General features: G+C 36.3%; 1 protein-coding gene and 1 pseudogene across 1 annotated transcript; one reads left to right on the top strand and one right to left on the bottom strand.

The window, feature by feature from the left end:
- Positions 1 to 1852: 1852 nt before the first annotated feature.
- On the top strand, positions 1853 to 3887 carry LOC149844647 (pentatricopeptide repeat-containing protein At5g66520 pseudogene; annotated as a pseudogene).
- Positions 3888 to 5308: 1421 nt separating this feature from the next.
- On the bottom strand, positions 5309 to 10388 carry LOC149844648 (aminomethyltransferase, mitochondrial-like). Its single transcript, XM_089994995.1, has 4 exons — positions 10215 to 10388; positions 8990 to 9561; positions 8544 to 8662; positions 5309 to 5969 (listed from the first exon to the last, which is right to left on the bottom strand). Exons 2-4 carry the CDS (start codon positions 9557 to 9559, stop codon positions 5423 to 5425), a joined length of 1236 nt encoding a protein of 411 aa, XP_089851121.1. The 5' UTR covers positions 9560 to 9561; positions 10215 to 10388; the 3' UTR covers positions 5309 to 5422.
- Between the last annotated feature and the right edge of the window lie 10647 nt (positions 10389 to 21035).

Below are 21035 nucleotides of genomic sequence, written 5' to 3' on the forward strand. Positions count from 1 at the left end.
TCAAGAGTTGAGTGATCGTTTCACTGAAGCAAATACAGAGCTCCTCCTTTCAATGGCATGCTTGAGTCCAAAGAATTCTTTTTCTGCTTTTGATAAAGATAAGTTGATTCGTCTTGCTGAGCTTTACCCTAAGGACTTTTCTAGAGTAAACATAATTAAACTTGAAAATCAATTGGATATATATATTGAAGAAATGTGAAACAGTGATCAGTTTTCAAGTTTAAAATCTTTAGCAGAGCTAGCAGTGATGATGGTAGCAACTCAAAAGCACATTGTATTTTTTCATGTGTATCTATTGATTAAGTTGGCATTAACTTTGCCAGTTGCAACAACAAGTGTTGAAAGAGCATTTTCAGCTATGAACAATATCAAAAGTCGTTCACGTAATAGAATGAGAGATGAATGAATCAATGATGCTTTGGTTACTTACATAGAGAAGGAGACATTTGATACCATCAGTGATGATGCAATTATGAATTGTTTTCAAAATATGAAAAATAGAAGATGCCAATTGTAAAATTTTCATGAATTTAGTTGTTTGTATTTCTTAAGTGAACAATCTTTATTTTAGTTTAAAAGTGCAATTTAAGGTTTTATCTTATTATGTTCATAAATTTAGTTGTTTATATTTGTAACAATTGTTATTTTAATTCAAAGGCTTATTTAAGTTTTATCTATCCACGAACAGTTGTTCTTCCAGCAAAAAATTTTTGGCTCCGCCATTGGTCTGAATAAATCGATCGTCCTTCAAGACCACAGCATTGTCCCCGAGACCCGAAGTCTGCCCACCCAACGAAAAACTTTTGGCTCCGCCACTGGTAAAATAACTAAAATGACTTTAGGAATGACAGTGGATCAGTGAGAAATGAGGCACCGTCCCGCCCCACCTCATCTCGTTTGGACCAGGGATGAAGGACGTGAAACGGAGATGAAGGCAGGAATAGAGGTTAAAATCAAAACCTATGCGAGGATGAAGGGCAAAATTTTGAGACAGAATGAGAGTGGAGACCTTGTCCCCCAGACTCGCCTAGGTTTACTGCCATCCCTAATCCGAACTATAACAGTGGTTTCTCTTCTCCTCAATCCCCCATTATCCTAAAAAAAACAAAAAAAGTGCAACCCAATCTTTAACCTTATATTATCATAATAAATATGGTTGAGGACCAAAGTTCATCTTTCTTACATCCATAAGAAGAATCGGCACGACCCCACTGCTATGGAGTGACAGTGACTGACGGACAATGGCCAAGAGTAGGGATGTAAATGGTTTGGATTCCATTTGGATGTAGAATTGCTAAAAAATGCGGTAAAAGCTCATACCAAATCCATTTTTTTAAACATATAAATAGATTAGGATATCCATCAAGTTAGAATATTTACCGGATTGGATAGCAAAACATCAAACACTATTTCCACATCTCGGATATGTTTGGCAATCTTGTCAAAATCATATGGGCCATGATTCATGATTCAGGTGAATCAGCCGATCCTCAATTGAATTGAAATGAATCAGTCAATTTTTAACCAGCAGACAACACGCGCAGTCCATACAAATATCAAAATAATGTTAAAATATTAAAAAACTATATTCTAGTATTTTTTTATTCGTTTGAAAATTTTCGAATCCTCTAAAGTTGCGAACCCATTTTTACCGATACGATATGAATTCAGACCGATTCGAAACGATACCAAATGCAACTAAATGGCATTGAATTCGTCATTGTCATCTCAAGCCAAGGGCGACCATTATTTCCCGCGTTTACTCTCTCTCTCTCTCTCTTTCTCTTTCTCATGCCAACCACCGACATTCTGCATTCAAAAATTCAAATTGTCAACTTCACACAAAGAGGAACATGGCCGCTTCTCCACCACCACCGCCTACTACCCATTTCTCCACTTCACAACCACAAAACCCACCTTGGTTTCCCACCGTTGAGCTCCTCTCCAAGTACCCAACTCTCCATGTCCTCACCTCATGCACCACCATGAAACACCTCAACCAAATCCACGCTCACACCATCACCACGGGCCTCATCCATGATAATTTCGTAGCTTCCCGCCTCCTTTCCTTCTGTGCCTTTTCGCCATCGAAGGACCTTTCCTATGCTCACCGCCTCTTCCGTCGAATTTGCAGGCCGGACATCTTCATCCTAAACATGCTCATCCGCTCTGAAACCCCCGAAGAAGCCCTCATCTTCTTTGCCCGGATGCTCAAAGAATCCATTCTTCCTGATGTCCACACCATTCCTTTGGTTCTCAAGGCTTGCGCTGAAATAGGCGCACTATTTGAAGGCCAGTTGATTCACGCTCTGGTTGTCAAGAACCGCATGTTTTCTCGAGCTCCTTCGGTTTTGAATTTCTTGATCCATATGTATGCAGAATGCGGGCTTATTGATGTAGCAAGGGAGGTTTTTGATCAAACTGTGGATCGCGATGGTGCATCTTGGAATATCATGATTGGTTGCTATGCGAAGCTCGGGTTACTGGATGTTGCACGATGTCTGTTTGATGAAATGCCTCAAAGAGACACTGTCTCTTGGAGCGTGATGATAAATGGATATGTGAAGAATGGCTGTTTTAAAGAGGCTTTGGATCTTTTCCGCGGCATGTTGGCTGAGAAAGTTAAGCTAAACGAGAGCACGCTCGTTAATGTGTTGTCTGCTTGTGCTCATTTAGGTGCACTGAATCAAGGGGAATGGGTCAGCGCTTACGTACGAAAGAAGAATGTTAGACTAACAGTCCGTTTGGGCACTGCCTTCTTAGACATGTACTCAAAGTGTGGCTCCATAGAGAAAGCATTTGATGTCTTCCAACAGATGGAGGAAAAGAATGTCATGGCTTGGAGTGCGATGATCATGGGTTTTGCCACTAATGGGCTTGGAAAGGAAGCTCTTGATCTCTTCCAAAAAATGCAAGCGGAAGGAGTTAGACCCAACGAAGTAACACTCATCGGTATCTTGAATGCGTGCAGCCACTCGGGGTTGGTTGATGAAGGGTGCAGTTATTTCCAATCGATGAAAAAGGAATATGGTATTGATCCCAATGTTCAACACTACTGCTGCATGGTTGATCTTTATGGTAGGGCAGGGTTGTTGAATGAGGCAGAAGTGTTGATCAACAGTATGCCAATTAAGCCCAATTCTGCAGTCTGGGGAGCACTTCTTGGTGCTTGCAGGATTCACAGGAATCTGGAACTAGGACAAGTTGCAGGTAGAGAACTGATCAAATTGGAACCTCAACATAGCGGGCGTTATGTGCTGTTATCAAATCTATATGCTGCATTTGGGAGATGGGAAGATGTAGGAAATCTCAGGAAATTGATGAAAGAAAGAGGAATTAAAAAGATGCCAGGCTGCAGCTACATAGATCTGAATGGCACTGTCCATGAATTCATTGCAGGAGACAACTCACATCCACAGATTCCAACGATCTATGAGAAACTGGAGAAAATAGCTGAGGAACTGAAGTTGGCTGGTTACAAGCCTAACACACATGAACTCTTGCTTGATATGGATGAAGAACAGAAAGAGAATGCACTTCATCTTCACAGTGAGAAATTGGCTATTGCTTTTGGGCTAATTAACAGTGAGCAAAGAACACCAATCCGAATAACCAAAAACCTACGCATCTGTAATGATTGCCACTCGACTGCAAAATTGATATCTAAGTTATACAGTCATGAAATCATTATAAGGGACTGTAATCGCTTCCATCATTTTAAGGATGGGATTTGTTCTTGCAAGGACTTCTGGTAAGTCATATTCTTGGCCATATAGTCAAGGTTAATGAAATTTAATACTTGATGTTATACTATGGTCCTGGTGGAGCACTGGACTACCTTTTGCATACTGAATAAATGCTTTGGAAGTCTTTGGCGTATGTTTCACATGATGTGTATGATAGAAGGGGTAAATATTTATAACTAGTGAATGTATTGGGCTAAAATCATTATTGCAAACAATATCATCTCAATCTGACCACATAGATGCATTCAACATAGTTTGTTTGCTAAAGATTGAACCTTAGATTATGTTTTTCTAACACGAGCACAAATTTTTTTGGGTTGTGACATGTTGGTACATCATGGGCCATTGATTTCTGAAGCCCTTGAAAGACCTGCTTAGATGTCAAAATTACATGATTAGCTTTCCTACTAGGCAAACCATGTAGAACCTGTCACATGGATACGGATGTGGGAGCTGGACATGATGCAAATACGCTTAGTACGGTAAGATAATTTTTAAAAATTAGGACACGGGGACACCCGTACAGACACAGATGTTTGTACGTGTGTAAAAACAAAAATTTTAAATCACTACATTTAGGAACACCATACACTGAAACTAAGTTGAAATGGAAGTGTAATGTAATTGATGATAAATTCTAAAAGAAAAATAACTCGAGTGAATATGAAATAAGCAAATAAGATCATAAAAGAAAATAGATAAAGTTAATGACAATGTTGATTGCTTGTGAAACTGGTTTGACTATGTTGATGAAGTGTCGTATTGTGTCCGTGAAGTGTCTTGTGTCGGTACAGGATATGCATACTAAGTAAAGTGTCTGTGGGACATAGTATAGAACACAACCGTAGGGTTTGATCTACAAAAGGAAATAAAAAACATATAAAATAAAGTCGATTTCTACTCAGTAGTTCCATACCTTTTATTTATCCCGATACAACATTGTTGGTAGTTTATCTCAGGGAGGTGTCTGCTGTCAAAGCTGTTACGTTTGCATGTAATCACTACAATTTTGATGGATATAATGGGCAAAATTTTTATATGTATCCACAGATTTAACACACGGTTATACTTCATTTAGTCAGCTGAAGTGGTTTATTATCTGAGAGAGTCAAAGATTGATCATTGTTAAGTTTATCATCATAGCTGTATCCAAGCATATTAGGGCAGTAACTCGGACAGCTAAAGGGATTTTCTCATTGTTATACTTCTGAAGCTAAGTGATATAATGACAAGTTACCATCCATCCATTGAAACATGACTGTCACGGATATCAACACTTCTTTGTATTAGCAATCTTTAACCAAAAAAAGGAAAAAAAAAATCTTTGACACTAGTCCCCTGATTTACTTGTCATGTTTGTTGGGATGTATATCCTACCGAAAGCATGTGTCCTAAGAGAACATCTAGATACTCTCCCCTGTTGTTTTACTGTGACTAACAGCTAAGTTTGCCAATTTCAAGATGGAATTTGCACCATTCTAGTAAAAGATAATTCAACCACCACCATTCACCCAGCCATTCTCATTTCTGTTTCATATTTTCAGGCAAAAACACTAGAAAGAAACAAAATCATTTCTTGCTTGAACTCAAGTCTTGTAAAAGAGAAATTCAAACAATCCATGAGTCTGTAGAAGCCTGCCCAACCAGTTCAAAAGGCCCAATGCAAGCAAAAACTACTATGATGGCTTGTAGTACTTGGTGGGAACAAATGGCATTTTTGTAATGACAGCATCATAGGATTTCCCACGAACAACAATCTTCAGCTGAGTCCCTGGCTTATGACTACCTGACTTTACATAACCCATAGCTATGTTCTTCTTCAGACATGGGCTGAACCCTCCACTTGTCACTTCTCCAACAGGCTTGGATTCAGAATCCACAATTTCACTGTGACTTCTTGGAGGTGGGCCAGATGAGAAGAAGCCAACACGTCGAACTGGTGGTCCCTCTGCAAGCTGTTTTAAGATTACTTCAGCACCAAGAAATCCACCCTCAGCTTTTCTTCTCTTTCCTATTGCCCAGGTTAGGCCTGCCTCCACAGGGGTAGTATGCTGTTCCATGTCATTTCCATATAGGCACAGGCCAGCTTCTAGTCGAAGACTGTCACGTGCACCTAACCCTGTTGGACGGACTTTTCCTTCTGACTTCTCCAAGATGGCTTTTGCAAGATCAACTGCATGCTCTGAAGGGACAGATATTTCAAAGCCATCCTCACCAGTGTACCTGAAAGGTTCGTGGATGAGGTTAAACTAAGATCAGTTCACTAACTTGTTCAATTACTTTGGAATAAATAAAGATGAATTCAGAAAGAAATAAGCCTCGGAAATTATATTTATCTTCCAACAGCTTGAATCACATGGAGATTCAGGCAAACTTTTGCTGCTAACAAACTGTTGAAACCCAGAGGTTGGAAAAGGGAAAAGGGAAGATCAGTGGTACAATCAGAACACAAATATGATATCAGCTTCAACAAGCTAAAGCTTTTCAAAGATTTTTATACATAAAAGAAAGAGAAAAACAATACATACCAGACACCAGACAAAGAAAGGGAAAAAAAATGAATGTGATATAGTTCATAAGAGGTGGATTTGTTATGTAGGAGTCTACAGGTTTCAGTTGTAAGAAATGAATAAAATGTTCTGCATTCAGTGGGTACAGTGCCCAGATTGATAATTGGATGTTGTTGCTTGTCCTGCCATATATCAATCTGAATGAGGAGCTCCATGAGAGTAACCATTCCCATATTACATAACCATATCCCAGTTACTTTCGTTTTTAATAACTTGTTATCAACAGGGAGTTTCAATGAATCTTAGCAAAAGAAGAAATTGCACTTGAAAGAGGAATCAAACAAGAATCTTGGTCACCAGGTACTCCTTTATAACTCCTGTTTACTGTCCCCATATATGCTAGTCATATTGAAAACTTCATAAAAATGGCCGCATCCCTGTATCCACAGCTGTATCCATGTGACAGACAAGAGAAGGAGATCTAGATTGGTAAGTATGAATTCTGTATTGCAAAGTACTTTGATGTTTCACCCAAATTCAATTCCGTCCTTGAATAAGATTTCCCTACATGCATTTTCAGGAAATTTACCAAAATAGAGATAACAAAACTTTTTGCAAAATCTGAACAATTATTGTGGTGGTTGGTCATTTACATGGCGTGGACAGCAATCAATGAAAAGGATCATATAGTTAATTACTAAATAACCAATGAGAACCATATCCATGACAGGAGACAAATCAATAGTCTAACAGCAATATCATGAAGCCATAGGACAAACAATCATCAAGGAAATGATAATCAATGTTAAACAGAGCCTCCCAAAATGAAAAGCTGATTCACACAAAAAATAATTGCTAGGAGCAGAAACAGTGTCATCATCAAGAATGATATGTCCAAAAAAAGAGAAGAAAATCTATGAAGCACCCAAACCATGTATTTAACAAAATGAATAAATGTCCATGTTATCACTACCTTAGTAATAGCAAGTCAGCACAAAAATTGTTTGGCTATTAACAAGCACGTATTTAAACAGAAACTAGGAGGCAAATATTATGCATGGATGATAACATACGTAGTTGTTATCCTCAACTCAATGACCAGGTATCAAGTCATTACCATGTTGGGAGCTTCACATACACAAAAATATGTTGGTAAAATTACTAAAATCCTCATGGTTTGTAACAATTAATGCTTGAATTCACCATGTCATTATTGAGTTTTTATAGGGGTAACAAAATTTGTGGTGTACATGTTAGATTCACGTTCTGTGTATGTGTGTGCGCGCACATTAACATTTCATCCTGGCACCTCAAATATGCTAAACCTGTTAGATTCACATTCTGTGTGCGTGTGTGTGCATGTGTGTGCGCATGTGTCTGTGTGCATTTCATCCTCGCACCTCAAATATGCTAAACCTGTTTTGTGTTGTGCTGTAAATCCTGATGGCTCTCATGTATTAAATATTTGAATAAGATGGTGCTTAAGCATGATCCAAGTAGTTACATTGTATCATGCTGCACAATTTACCACATTAAATGGCTCTTTGTTGTGTTCAACCTACACCAATATGTGAATCACTCTGTAGCAGGCACACTTTTGACAATGCTAAATTCGTCAATTTATAAGTCACTTCATGTCTCTGTATTTAGAAATATATAGAATTAAAAGATTTGCTTGACAAGTTCCATTTCTTGCTTTTGCATGTTTAAGTTGTGTAGCTCAAGCAGCACAAGTAGAAATTAAAAAATTCTCATGACTCACCAACTACAAGGAGTAAGTTAATTTTATATATCCTCAGCATAATGCCTACATAAATGGTGATATCACCACCCGAAACTATCTCACTTCATAGGCATAAATGGCACAATTCTTGAAAGCACTCTATCAGGCGGATTCACTCACAGCTCCCCATAACATAGTAGTGGCAGCTTCATGTGAATATTGATTCAGTAGTCAGTGTTCCATCATCTTAATGGAAGATTGGGTGCCAATTCAGTGGGTGCATAACCTTAAAATGTGCCAGAACATCAATCACCAATTTATCACTTTGCCCAAACATAAGCCTTTTCAATGCATCTAAACTGTGCTTTTGTGTCTTCGATGTTTAACAGATCCAACTCTGGCTCCCATAAAGTTTAGATTGCCAGAAGGTATACAGCTTCAAATGCAACTAGAAGAAGCATGAAAGAGCATCTAAAGAAGTACTAGATATTTAAACTTGACTTCGTAGGATTATCAGGATAATCATAACAGGCAACTGGAGCTAAGGTAGCAAATCATAAATACCCTGTTCTTGTTAGAAAGCATGGAACACCATTGATCTGTGGCATACGGAAGTCACTGAAGTACAATTTACTCAAATCATCTTTTGTTAGAAGTTGTAGAACTGGTGCAGCAAGAGGACCCTGCATCAAAGAAATGAACTGAATTTGAAGACGATATATAAACAAACTAAAATTTCAGGACACAACTATCCATGTCTAAGAGCAATTGTTGGAAAAAATTTAATTCTTCAGATTCCTCAATGAAAAGAAAAAAGAAAGAACATCACAAGAATGTAATATTTAAAGAAGCCAAACAGAAAAAAAATTGATAATATATTTAACTAGGCATCAGCGTCAAAGGGTAGAATCTAGAACCAAAATAAGGAACAATTACGTCTACAACGGCTGAAAATGCAAATTTCAAGTAAACAGCAACTCTATAAAGACCAAAACAGGGAAGATACTGACCTGCAAAGCTAGAAGTGATCTCTCGTCATGGATATGCCAATTAACATCCCCACCTTTTGATTTGAAAACTTTCATATGGGATTCAATATGTGCTAAATCCTTGTCTCTACAGCCAGCATTCACAACCAAGTATATGTGGTCATCCTTCACCTTTGCTATAACAGAATCATCAATCGCCCCACCCTTCTCATTGGTGAACACAGTAAGCGTGCCCGTTCCATCAGCAAGCCCGGCTACATCTGCAATCACAAGTTTCTCCAGAAACGGAATACAGTCCTTGCCCTTAAGACTCAATCCACACATGTGCGAAACATCAAATAGTCCTCCATTAGCCCGGCAATTGATCGTCGAATCCATTATTGAGTCTTTGTACTGAATGGGCATGCTCCATCCAGCAAAAGGCACCATCTTTCCGCCATTCTCAATATGGAAATCATGCAACACTGTCTTCTTCAATGTACCTTCCGTAGCAAAATCCCTTCTTGTCAGCCATTTAATCTTCCCCTTCTTGTCGACATGAGATAACCGTCTCGTGATCGACTGCCCAAGTTGCCATAATCCTCCCCTCATTTCTATTCGGCCAGAAAAAAGAGGAAAAAAATTAGGTGAATACCTTCTTTTCCCTGCGGAGTGCAATACCTTATAATACAAAAACTGGCAGTTATTTTTTGGATTAAACCGGCAGTGGGATCTAACATATTTGACGAAATTAAATCATCTAGCGTAAAACAAATTAAAAAATATAGTTAAACATTAGAAGAGAGCTTAGATCTGCAAATGGGCTTCTTCACCACGAAATGCTGAAAACTAACTATTGGGTATTTCCAGAGCTCAACAACAATGCAACCAAAATACAAATAAATAAAAAACATGAAAAACTAAACTAAAAATTGAGATCTACAAAATGGTGTTCTTCACATATATCATTGAAATTTGTAACCAAGAAATCATGGCCAACGAGGAAGGCATCCAAATACTATACGGTTCTGAGCCAGACGAGTCTCCCACAATTAACGGGAAAGAAAGCCCATTCAAAGGAGAAATAGAGATGCTTAAGATCTAGTATACCTATAATCTCATAAAAACAAATCGAAAAAGCAAATCTAGAACAACCATCATGACCGTGAAAAAAATAAATCAGATCTTTGCACGTAACAGGCTTGCAATGCAAAGTTTTGAAGAATGAAAGCGGGAAGAAAAGAAGGAAGGTGGGTGTTCGCCTTACCAGTCTTCTTGGGTGGGACTAAGAATTCACACTCAAGGAAAAGAGAGGAGGGAAGAAGCGAATGCTTAAGGGCGTCAACGAATAAATAAAACGGGAAACGTCGCGTGGAGACAGTGGGTGGTAGAGGATTCCCCCACCAAACTGAGAGCAGATATATGTAATCGTTAGCGAGTGGCCACCTTGAATGTTTTGGATTTGATCCATTTAGTTTGAGAGTGCCGCCTTGTTTTTTTCTCAACCGGGCTTTGCTTTATATTATCGGAAACTCTCTCTCTCTCTCTCTCTGCTGAAAATTGTGGACCATGGGTTAATGGGTTCAGGTGCAATCGTTCAGGTCTTCAATAGACCTGTTTTTTTTTTACAAAAAATAGTTGCAAAATGGATTCTCAAAAATACCTTACAATTGGCCTAAATCCTTCTCGTATTCAAAATCTCTAATTCTGGACCTTTTAAAGACATTTTTACCCTTTTGCAAACATAGTTCATTTTTGCAAATCATGTTTGAGAATATCACCCGAAATGTATGAATCTCTTTAAAATAAACACTAAATCATGTTTGCTAATGTCCCACAAAATGTCTAAAGCTCTTTTAACTAAACACTCCCAATGTAAGACTCGCAAATTTTTGAGAAAATTTAAGTAAATAAATCAGTATTTTAAAAATAATTATTGAAAAGTTAATACAAACTAAGGGTTTGTAAGGAATGTAAATCTAAAAAATTAATTTCGCGAATTGAAAACCTACCAGAATTTGGATCTTGGTCCAAATACCGAAAATATCTGAAATCTACTATTTATGAAAAACGGATCCAGTACCTAGATCTAGTTCATAGACAATACCTGAGATTTCAATAAAATATATATATGAGTCAAATTTTGATAAGGGGGGGGGAGGGAAGTTACAAAAGTAGAGAAAAAAGAAAAAGAAAAAAGGGCTTTTGAGTTCCTTAACCCCCACCCACTTCTCTCTCATTAACCCATAAGTGAATGACATTCTAAACTAACTAACTCCCTCTTGGGAAATGAAACTCCTAAGCTCTCACTAAATCATTTTGTAACTTCCACCATTTCCCTCTCTATATAAAGCCTACATGAGCTCTCATTTCTCCGTACTCTTTCCTATATCTCTCTCTTTTTCTACAGCTAGATAGTTGTTTTTATGACGATAGTTAGCTGGGTTCATGGCCAACCATTAGAGTTCAACCGGCGCTACATCAATTCGAGTTTTTTTCGTTTGAGGTAGGTACTCTGACCTAAGTATATGTATGTGAATTTGGACTCTATGAAATGTCGATTTCCCCATGTTAATTTCTGAAAATTTTCATTTTGATCAGCCATATTATTGTTCAACTTAAAAAGTCAATTCGTGTTTGTCGATTTTGTTTTTCCTATTATGAATTTTCAAAATTTTTGTTTTGAACAACCATGTTATTGGACATAGAATGTTGAAATTCTGTCTATCGATCTTTCCCTGTTGTATGTTGCATATGATTTTCATTTATTTGAACAACACATGTTATTGTTGGGAATAAAACTTTTAGTCTGTAGTTTTCTTCAAGATGATTAATCGGTGGAGTATGCACGTAATTAGATTCATTTTATGTGTGTAAGCATAGAGTTTTTATGTTTTCCGGGCATATATGTGAATGTGAAAGAAAAAAAACTGGATTGTGCTTAAATAATTTTTATTTATTTATTTGGAGCTTAAGATGCTTTTTTTTTTGTAAAAACGAGATTAACGATATATGTATATATAAACTACCTTTTCTTGAAATAGTCAAGCCGGTGTTGGTTTGATCTTATAAAAAAAATGTGTAAAATGTGGATTATATTTAAATTATGATTTTTGTTAAATCGGGCTTATAAAAAAAAAGTCATGTATGATGCAATAAAATTTGAGTTTTAGCAAACTCGGATTTGGTTTTAATGTTCATTTTCAATTAGTGATGTAGTTCGATGTATTTTATAATATATATAGGTGTTTTATGAACTTCGTAGTGACATGCGATTAAAATCGGGTTTTCATGATATGCTAACCCCTTGAAGAAGTCCATTGAGCTGCCATTTGTTACATCAGCTGGCTGACTTCTTCACCAAACCCCTATATGTTATGTCAAGCTTTAAAATCTGCAAATTTTAAAATATATGTTTATGATAAAATCGGTAATTTAACCTCTATATGAGGTGTCAATCGAGTGGGCGAATATGGCTTAGAAACTAATCACGATTTGATTTGGATTTTGTATATGCAATAAGTTCTAACGAAATTTGGTAACATTTGTCTTGCCTATATGTTTTAAGGCTGCCTATTTTCGTTAAGTGAAGATTAATGATTATGTTAGCTTCTTGTATATGTATTTTGACCATAACCTGTATGCATTGTTGAGACATCATAATTATTATTTGATGAATATGTCACAAATACTGCACCTTATGAATGGTGCAGTTATTTAAATAATAAAAGTTAACTTGTGATATATATTGCGTGATAGTTGGTGTGTGATCAATGCATGATAGATATGAATTTTTTGTGGTGTTAAATGCATCATGATAAGAATGTGAGATACATGAATGTTAATTGAGAAACAGTTTTCAAGAAAATATTTGTGAGGGTGTGCATGACCAAGATCAAGGATCCGGCTAGGACGGTGAATCTCTGTGAGTAGATGTATTGTCCAAAATCAGGTAACCCGCTAGGGTGGTAAATTTCTTTGAAGAAGTGCATTGTCTAAGTCCATGTAACTTGATAGGGTGGTAAATCTCTATGAGGAAGTGCATCGTCTAAGACCAAGTAATCCGACTAGAGCAGAGACTCCTTATGAGGTTATACAATCCCAAGATCAGGTGATCCAGAGTATAACTTATTTTCAAGACATGGTAAATTTCAGTGAATAAGGCTTCTGAATAAAAAGACTGATATATCAGCTTGAGGGTGTTGGGATTTCTCTCTCGATAAGTTTCGTCCCTCCCCTAAGGTGTAAGAAAGATGCACAAGGCTAAGGTAATAAGACACAAATTGTTTGATTGTACCCCTTAGACGTGTCTCTAATGCAGATATTATCTGTGTCGTACCCACAGAGATTGTTAACAAGAGGAATAAAAGTGTATTGCACATTTAGCCCAAGCATAGCATGCATCATTTAAAAAAGATCACCTAAATAAAAAAAAAATTAAGCCACTCATGTCATAGATGGATAATCTGCTGCATTGGTAAGTCATGCATATTATACTTGATCATGCATAAGTATTGAATTTAGTTTTTTAGTGGTTCTGTGATTTATCAATGTCATAATATTTGTTTATATTTGAAAAATCATGTTTCATCTATGCCTTGATTCTGTGATTTATCAATGTCATAATATTTGTTTATGTTTGAAAAATGATGTTTCATGTATGCCTACTTTCACAGGCATGTACTTTATCATTGTATTCCTACGCGGGTGTTGTTATTGACCCCTTCACAATTATATGCGTTGAATGATCTACCAGAGTGATGACCCCTACACAATTACAGGCGTTGAATGATCTACCTGAGCAATAATAGGGAGATATGGCGGAGTCAGAAAGCCAAACTATTCACTTTCCTAGAGATTGGATTTTTGAGATTTCTGTTATTTTGTTTTTATGAACTTTAGTATTGTTTATTTGCTTGATGAACAATACTCTATGTGCTACAATGAAAGTTTAAATTGATACATCTCTTTTTATAAAATTCCAGTACTAGTGTGATTGACCGACCCATAACTTGCCCAAGGTTTTTTTTATCTAAGATGTTGAAAAATGTTTCTGCTGATGAAAAAAAAATCTCAAATTTTTTGGGTTAAAAATTTTGGGGTGTTACACCCAATGTACATCCGCAAATATAGTATGACCTTTGTAAATCATTCTTGTGGATGTCACCCAAAACATACAAACCTCCTTTAACTAAATATTCTCAATGTGTGTTTGCAAATATAGTATGACCTTCACAAATTATGTTAGTGAATGTCTTCAAAATCTACGAATACCCTTTAACTAAACACTCTTGATGTATGTTTGCAAATATAGTACGATCTTTGTAAATAATTTGTGTGGATGTCCCCAAATTCAGAGGTATTCTTAACATTTCATAACATTGGGAGTCTCAATGAACCATCCACAACCCAAGTATATCCAAGAGTCCAAAATTGCACCCACTGAGTAAGTGTTGTTCATGTACTGGGACCACTTTGACTTTCAAAACTAACCTGCACCTTATCCAACATCTTGGGCCTATACCAAACATCAACCCATGTCTCAGGAGCTGTCCACATCACCACCAACCCCTGGACCAAACCCTTGTCTCAACCTTTGTCTTATAGAACTCAACTATCCAAAACAGGCCAGCCTAATTTAGAAGATTGGACCTGCTTGAACCGTGTGACCATTCCATATTGTTCCTAGCCTATCCACGTGTTCCTTAACATATCCAACTATCATAGAGCTTTGCACACATCCCAAGGTAGATCCTAGAGCCTTTGTTCAGACATAAACTCAATCAGACCCTGAATCATGAAGATCCAATCCATTGGGTCTCATCTATAGCATGTGGCCAACTTGTGCATGCCAACTTTAGAATACCATATCTCCTCAACTACTTAACGAATTTGGGTGATTTTTAGTATGTTGAAAAGTCATTGAAAAGAATCCTCCTCTAAGCCTATCTACTCTCAAGAAAACAATTTGCATCAGGGCTAGGAGGTCATTGAAGGAAGTTGTCCAGCTATTCTAAGGCTAGACACAACCCATAACCCACAGGTCCTAAGATCAAATTTGTGTGCGTAAAACTTTGGGTCATAACAAGTGATATCAGAGCAAAGCCTGGGGGATTTCAAGGAGTATCATAACTGACAAGACTTAGATCTAGGCACGAGAAGAGAGATTCAGCCACCAAAGATCATATGCATAGCCAAGAGATTTTTTCCTAGTTGAGTGCTTTAGACACGTCAATATGTTGTGATTGACATGACTTGTAGAGGAGTCCATTGGTTTTGAAATTTTTGATACAGATTCTACTCATTTTGAGCATCAATTTAGAATTTTATTTTGCTCAAATAGAAGTCGTAGCGACCCCGCTTGGCCCCTCCCAAGTTAGACCCAAATTTTTGATGGGGAACTGCTGCTCGACTATAAGTTCAGTCACCTGCTCAACATTCCAAAAAAATTAATTGAGTGAGTTGGCAACAAAAAAAATTCCCCAAAAAAAACATTTTCTAACTGCCCCACATGCTAAGAACTTGTTGTCAAAAAATCTGGCCCATATTTGCCCCTGTTTGCACTACAAAATTTCACCACCCAAACTCGATCAGATCTAGCGCCTAGATCTAGTCCTAGCAACGACCCCCAACTTCAAAAATTCACTAAGCCTCAACACTTAGGAGTTTCAGCTTAAAATTTGGTATGTGATCTCGTATGTTAGATTTAGCTTATTGGACCTGCTTGGATGGTGTGATTGTTCCATGTCATTCTCAGCCAATCCAAGTGTCCCAAACTATATCCAACTATCATAGATTTTTACACATATCTCAAGGTAAATCCTAGAGCCTCTAGTTGGACATAAACTCAATCAGACTTGCGATCACGAAGATCTTATCTGCCAGGTCTCACCTATAGCATGTGGCAAGCTTATGCATGCCAACTTTAGAAGGTCATGTCTCCTCAACTACTTGGTGGATTTGGGCAATTGCATTGAAAAGATATCATAGAGAAGCCTTCTCTAAGCCTATCTACTCTCCAAAAACTAGTCTGCATCACGGTTAAGAAATTGTTGAAGAAAACTATCATACTCTCTCGAGGTTAGACACAACCCATAACCCATAGGTCCCAGGATCAAATTTATGTCCATGAAAATTTAAGTTCTAACAAGTGGCATCAGAGTAAAGCATGGGGGATTTCAAAGAGTATCATAACTGTCGAGACCCAAATCTAGGCACAAGAAGAGAGATTTGGCTACCAGAGATTGGATCCATAGGTGAGAAATCTTGTCCCAATTGAGTGCTCTAGACACCTCAAAGTATTCTCATTGGTGTGACCTATAGAGGGGTTCATTGGCTCTGGATTTTTTTATAGAGATTTCACTCATTCTGAGCATCAATTTAGAAATTTATTTTGCTCAAATCGGAGTCATATCGACCCCTCTATGCCCCTCCCAAGTCAAGTCCAAATTTCTGACCGGGAACTACAACCCAACACTGAATTCAATCACATGCTCAATATTCCAAAAAATTTAATCGGGTGAGTCGGCAACAAAAAAAATCCAAAAAAATTATTTTCGTTACCCCCACGTATTGACAAGTGGTTGTCAAAAAAATTTGTCCCAGATCTGCCCCGATTTTCACTACAAAATTTCAGTACCCAAACTCGGTCAGATCTAGCACTTGGACCTAGTCCTAACAACGACTCCCAACTTAAAAAATTCACTGAGCCCCAACTCTTGGGAGTTTCAACTTGAAATTTGGTGTGTGATCTCATATATCTGTTGGTTAAATACTAACTAGTTTTCATGATTTTTGTGGTTTGTATCTTGAGTTATGATTTTTTCACCACAACTTGGTTTCTCTTGACTATGTTCGACCTATTTATCTTGGAGAGCCTTGCACTTCTGCTTCACAATGGTCTGACTAGTTTTCATCAACTTATTTTTATGACCAATTGCAACCGAATATAAATACGTACATGTAGTATCACTAAATGTATATACATATAACTTGTTTAATTATATATCTTATCATAACTGAATTTGTGCTTAGAGATGAAGATTTGTTTTCCTTTCTAATGTCATGTTTTTCTTTAAGTGTCATATCATGAAAGACCTAAGATATATATAAAAGTTATAAAATATTGAAACAATTCATTAAAAAACTCTTAATAAATACATATAAGTGATTTATTCAACAATTCTTAAGAAATATGCGTATAAAAGCACACACAAATACACATATTTTGCAACAAGAGTTACTGCAACATATTGTTATGCGTGCTTTTGCCTACTGTAGAGAACTTCACTAGATATAATGTACTTATATGACACAACATTCTTTGGTGTTGTTTTTTGTCTCTTTACCTTAGGTCGTCATGATTGATGTGTCACTTTCGGTGGATATATTAGAATAAGATTCAATAGAGCATTGTGTGAGACATTATTTGTCCTTAGAAAGAATGCAAATGTATAAAGTACTTATTGCAGAAATCTTTTGGTAGATTGCCCTCATAAAAGATGCATGCAATTGTATGTTTGTATGAAATCTCACTCACCTACCACTCATTACGTGAGCATTCACTCTTATCAAGATTAGCACTATATCTATGAGATCAGTTGTTGGCCTTATATAGATGCCAATGACAATGTTTGATAACCATACATAGTTATTGTGCCTTTTTTAGTGCATTTACCTTTTATTTTACCATAGACACAACAATGTTAGACATTTTCTGTCTGATATTCTTTATTTTCTCAAATAATGTCATTAGCATGAAACGAAGCCTCTTAAGAAAAGATACTAGGGGCTTGTCACGTATGGAGATAATCCTTGAATTGAAGCACTCTGCTATATTAAATGTTAAACACCCATATTTTTTCCTAAAAAGTGAGATATATCCCAAAACTCTGGTTTGACGTTGGTGACAATATAATCATATGAAAGTTCATCTTGCTTTGCGAATTTTTCAAGAAAATATGTGTATTATTGTGTCATGGTTGCTCGAGTTACACTCCACTAAAGTGCACTGAGTGATAAGTAGTTCATTCAATATTCAATATGACACCTACGAGAAAAGGTGTAAAGAGTGGCATATAACAACCTTGGGTGTCTATTTGAGATAACAGTCAATTCTATTCTCTCTGTAAACTCTTTGAAGCATATGATTTCATGCTTCAGATGCTCTAAAAACTACGCTTATGACTTCTTAAACTCTTTATCTACAACTACAAATGCTATAAAAATATCTCACGATAATGATCAATACTATGAGTTGACAACAATATACCCCTGTATTTTTCTTTTAAAAATATGTCATCTACCATAAGAACTAGATGACACCTTTTTAAAAAGTCATTGATGCATGGATAAAAGATAAAAATTGATACTTAAATTGATTTGTCTCAATGATTCTTAACGTTCTTGGGTTTGTCGTCATCAAATGATCCAAATAGGAAAAAAGTATCGTGAATGACTCTTCATATGAACCATATAGATCTTTTTTCATGTGTTTCTATTTGTGCCATGCTTATTTATAATTAATTTTCATACTTTTCTTGTGACTGATGTCATTGATAATTTCTCTTGTAGTCATATTTGGGTCATTATGCAGATGTGTGCAAATAACACCTAAAATCCACATGAAAAACACTTTTTTCACTTGAAGGTTGCCTAATAAACCACCATATATATGCTCTCTTTTGTACTTCTTTACTCAAAATAACCTTGCTTTGTACACATTTATGCAATAGACCTTCTAAGGCAATCACCTATAGTTTGCAGATACAATTCTTCAAGAAATTTGTTATATAGTTATTTTTAATCACATGATCTTTTAAAAACTCATGACAATGTTATAGATCATTAAACTTTTAATCGGCAACAATTTGTTCATCATTTGAGCTTGTAGTTATCCACTGAAAAGATTCTCAGTCATTAAGTTTTTTGTTATGCAACTCGTCAATTATTTGATATGCCTTTGCTTCATTGATTTTTTATTATTTTTCACTATATAATAATCCATTGAACAAGAACCTATTCAACTACGTCTTATTAGTATTAAAAAAAATCTGTTATCTAATCAATGCTCATATAGTTTATATAACATATCAATGGTTCGACTTTTCAATTATCAATTGTGCATCATTTGCATTCACCATTATTTGTCCCATATCATCAGTGTCTTCATCCTCTCCTATCGTTTTAGTGAGGTTGCCGTCTATGAGTATGGATCAATCGTGAATACATATTCATGACAAAAGTTTTGAACCTTATACATATGAAATTGATTGCTTCTTTGAAGCATTACATGCTCATGTTGATTATGCTAGTAGGATATGATGTCCATGTCGGGACCGTAAGAATAAAAATTATAAAGTTCTACCATTGATCAAACTACACTTGATCTAACGTGGTTGTACCATGAAATATATTTAGTTCTATGTAAGTGTGGCCCAACCCTACATAGATGCAGTGCATGTACATCATGATGAGAGTGAATATACGACAAAGGTTCATGATCGGGTAGAAGAAATGTTGAATGATATTATTATGGGGATAACATTGGATCCAACTCAAGATGGCGAACACATGCCCCTTCAAGACTTAATGGGTAATGGCCAGAGCAATCTATATCCAGGTTGTACAAAGTTAACAAAACTAGTCTCGTGCTATTACATATCAAAACAACAAACAATTGAGGTAACATATCATTCAACATGCTGATGATTTGTTGAAGGAGACATTGCCTAAGTAGAAAAGATTGTCAAGCTCTTACTATGAGGCAAATAAATTTGTGGATTGCACAAACTTTGATTACATGAAGATTGATGCATGCATGAATGACTGCAGTTTTTTCTAGGAGGAGCATAAGAAGAATGAAATGTGCTTAAAGTGCATATGAGAAGACTGATTATGGAATGCATATAGCACAAAAGATAATAGCAAAATACATATAGTGCAGAAGATAATTCCAAAAAATGTATACGAGAGTCTATCAGCTTCAGTTGAATGAAATGAAGAGCAGGATAATGATGCATATCAGGAGGCCGATTATGGAGGGGTTGATTTATTACACCCCCACACACACACACACGTAGACACACCATCGACGAAGATCTCATGTTGTTATACTGAGATGATTTATAGGATGAATAAATATTTCGATGCATAATTTTATGGAAGATAAATATTTTCTATGTAACACGATGCAGCAGAACAACATCCTCTCGAGGGAGTTGACTCTGAAGTGTACAAAAATTTGATGAATAGAGCAAAATAAACGGTTCAATATACCAGTGGATCATTTTCTTATCTTTAGAGGTATCAAATGAGGGTAAGTTTCTTATTCTCTAAGTTTATTTTTTTATATAATATAGTTCTAAATATATTTGATATAATAGATTCTTAATTTGTTATTTGCAGACTGAAATAGATAGGCAGGAACCAACGACGAGTGTGTTCTACAAACGAGGCTAAGTTTCTTATTCCCTAAGTTTTGATTTCTAAACTCTTTGCTATAATTAAATTTTGATTTATGTGAATTGTAAAAGTGTATATGTGTGTTGCAGGCTTAGAGAGGACGTAGGAAGTGTAAGGAGTTTGTATTTAAAGTGTGTTTGTTGCAAGCTTGAAGATGATGTAGTGGGTTTGAAGTTGAATGTTTAAGGATGTATATTTGAAGTGTATTTAAAGTTTTTATTGAATGCATTTTTCAGTTGCTAATTTTAGTATATTTGAAGTTTTTGTTGAAGTGTATATTTGAAGTGCATTGAAAGTATATGTATTTGAAGTGTAAATGTGAATGTAAAAAAAAAATAAACTACTTTGTGGCTTTAAATTTGTAGGTTCATAGCCTATAACGGCGACATTTCTATCTCGTTGTTATAGGTGAGATCTATGTCTCGCCGTTATAACCATCCTATAATGATATGCTAATTATCTCTGTTATAGCCTACAATGGCGAATTAATGCTCGTCGTTATAGGCTATAACAAAGATTCAAAGATCTCGCCTTTATACGTGTCTCATCATTAAAACAACCTTGATGTTATAGGCTATCTCGCCACTATTAGTGTTCTCAGTTCTGGCAAAAATCTTCGTTGGTA

Source organism: Nuphar pumila, chromosome 2 (assembly GCF_984573655.1).
Source record: "Nuphar pumila chromosome 2, dmNupPumi1.hap1.1, whole genome shotgun sequence".
NCBI classification, from domain to species: domain Eukaryota; kingdom Viridiplantae; phylum Streptophyta; class Magnoliopsida; order Nymphaeales; family Nymphaeaceae; genus Nuphar; species Nuphar pumila.

Excerpts from the sequence above, each read along its gene's own strand:
- LOC149844648 (XM_089994995.1), bottom strand. The coding sequence starts at position 9,559 with ATGAGGGGAGGATTATGGCAACTTGGGCAGTCGATCACGAGACGGTTA. Across the intron at positions 8,663-8,989 it reads GATCACTTCTAGCTTTGCAG|GGTCCTCTTGCTGCACCAGT; the intron begins GTCAGTATCTTC and ends TCTTTGATGCAG. Across the intron at positions 5,970-8,543 it reads TGCTTTCTAACAAGAACAGG|GTACACTGGTGAGGATGGCT; the intron begins GTATTTATGATT and ends CGAACCTTTCAG.